General features: G+C 46.0%; 1 protein-coding gene across 1 annotated transcript; it reads left to right on the plus strand.

Annotated features, from left to right (window-relative positions):
- The first annotated feature begins 579 nt into the window (after positions 1 to 579).
- Positions 580 to 2,249, plus strand: LOC119318196 (60S ribosomal protein L35a-1-like). The gene is made up of 4 exons (XM_037592710.1): positions 580 to 738; positions 820 to 1,048; positions 1,163 to 1,207; positions 1,985 to 2,249. The coding sequence occupies exons 1-3, from the start codon at positions 671 to 673 to the stop codon at positions 1,202 to 1,204; spliced, it is 339 nt and encodes a 112-aa protein (XP_037448607.1). The 5' UTR covers positions 580 to 670; the 3' UTR covers positions 1,205 to 1,207; positions 1,985 to 2,249.
- The last annotated feature ends 299 nt before the right edge of the window (positions 2,250 to 2,548 follow it).

Below are 2,548 nucleotides of genomic sequence, written 5' to 3' on the forward strand. Positions count from 1 at the left end.
GCGAGCGGTGTCCAGTTTTGAAAATACTCCCTTCATTCCTTACTTTATACTAAATCTGCAACACTTATTTTGGGCGGAGGTTATTTTGGGACGGAGAGAGTAGTGCCTTTCTGTGTGAAGTTAATTATAAAAAGGGTAAATGTAACCTGTAAATAAGAAACCAATTTACTCCCTTTGTTCACTTTTATAAGTCCTTGAAGACATTTCAGACAACATGCAAAGCAACCTATTTTCAGTTGTCTGAAATGACTTATAAAAGTGAACGGAGAGAGTACATTTTTTTAAACTTATTAGTAACCAATTTTACATTTTTATAAGGGCATGTTGCCAATTTTACTTGCCGCGTAAATTCATTTCCGCGGCCTGCTTACGCCCTGACCCGGCCTTCCGTCAGCCCATCCAAACTAGCTAACCCTCCTTAGGCCTGCAAAAGAGAAGCGACCCACGTACGATAACAGGCCCCGCCCGCCTCAGCTGCGCATTCTCCCCCAAAAGCGAATCACGGCCGTCCATACAAACCCTCACCAGCAAATCCCCACCATCCACTTCCACACAGAGGGATACATAACCCACCAGGAGCGCCGCCCGCTAGGGTTTTCTCTCCCCTTCCTGGTTGCGCAGCTCACCCCGAACCCCCAGCCCCCCTCCCCGGCGCCGCCGCAGCAGCAAGATGGTGAAGGGACGCACCGGCCAGCGCGTGAGGCTCTACGTCCGCGGCACCATCCTCGGATACAAGAGGTGAGCAGCTTCGCTCCTTCTGCGGTTCTCCCTCGCGTGGGTCTCTGACTGAATCCGTGGGGTTTGGTCGGGCGCGTGCAGGTCCAAGTCGAACCAGTACGAGACAGCGTCGCTGGTGCAGATCGAGGGGGTGAACACCAGGGAGGACGTGGCCTGGTACGGCGGCAAGAGGATGGCCTACGTCTACAAGGCCAAGACCAAGAGCAACGGCACCCACTACCGCTGCATCTGGGGCAAGGTCTCCCGCCCCCACGGCAACACTGGCGTCGTCCGCGCCAAGTTCACCTCCAACCTGCCCGCCGAGGCCATGGTGAGTTGCTCGGTCCAACTTCTCCGGCTGTCTGTTCCGGTGCCATGCCTGCTGCTCTTTGATGTACTGTCTTGTGTCGCATGCTGACGATGCTGTGGTGTTTGCTTTGCTCAGGGGAAAAAGGTCAGGATCTTCATGTACCCGAGCAGCATCTAAAAGGTTAGAATCGATCCGTTGCTGGTTATTTGTTTACTATCTCGAATGTGTTGTTGCCTGATGCACAATTTTCTAAATCGAATTGTCAGCTATTCATGATTCATCCATGTGTATTTAGTTTGGTCCGTCCGTCAGTAAAAATCTTATCACACACTTGCAGTATGTAATATGTGCTGGCATTCTTCTCTTGAGCAAATTGCATAGTGAAGTGGGAAAATGGGCACTGCTTGTGTATACTGAATTTGGTCCCATATGTAAATTTGTGCATCATGCACAGATATTTTTGCTCTTGCAGCATCTTGCTTGACATGTGACTTCACCTTGATCAACTGAGGATTAGTCGCTTGGAACTTGCATAAAAAATAGCTGCATTAGTTAGCCTTTAGGCATTTGCAAGCACTATTGATACGTCATTTTTTACTTGCACTGAATAAGAGAGAGGGAAAGAATGATGGTAGGGATGAGTAATTTCTGGTTGTGTTTCTCGCACATGCTCGGGAATTTTAGTTTGATGATATTCTGTTGCTGCAGTATCTTATTTTGTGCATAATTAATCATTTTTTACTTGCACTGAATAAGAGAGAGGGACAGAATGATGGTAGGGATGAGTAATTTCTGGGTGTGTTTCTCGTACATGCTCGAGAACTTTAGTTTGATGATAATCTGTTTCCCCAGTATCTTACTTTGTGCATAATTATGTTTCGAAATTCTTCATATAAATCTTGATTCAGAGCCTTCTGTGTGATCCACTATTAATGTTATATGTCCCATCGAATGCAGGTTATTTTGAAGTCTGGAGGGTTTCGCTTGTCCCTTAGGTTTCATTTCGAGTCATGTAAGATGGATTCAGGCTGGGATAGCAAGTTGAACTGCTGTTTCCCTGTGAAGAACTGTAGTCTTCATGTTATCTTGAATGTGTGGGTCGCACATTATATGATGTTATATGTAGTTCGAACCTGATGCTGTGTTTTGCCCACTTTTTGCGTTCTATCCTTGCAATTTTAGCTATCAAATCTGATTCAGTGATGTTTTTACTCTTCTTTTATGAATGTTTGTATGCCCTTTTGATGATTGGTGGAAGAGTTTAACTTCTTTTGGCTGGGTACTGACCAGCGCAAGAAGATCAAAATGCCTCCGAGGAAATTGTTGAACGCCCATGTCTGTTAGACTATACACTACTAGCTTTTGATATGTAGTTTTTCAGAAGTTCAAACATGGTTCATGTGCACTTTGTGCTTGTCCTCTCCCGGATCGTTAGCCTCTAGCATGTTGTCAGCACCTCCCCATGCACGTTTCCCTGCCCCCTGTGCATGTATTTTTTTGCCTTTGGCCAGAAATTCTAAT

This window comes from Triticum dicoccoides, chromosome 6A (genome assembly GCF_002162155.2).
Source record: "Triticum dicoccoides isolate Atlit2015 ecotype Zavitan chromosome 6A, WEW_v2.0, whole genome shotgun sequence".
Taxonomy (NCBI): domain Eukaryota; kingdom Viridiplantae; phylum Streptophyta; class Magnoliopsida; order Poales; family Poaceae; genus Triticum; species Triticum dicoccoides.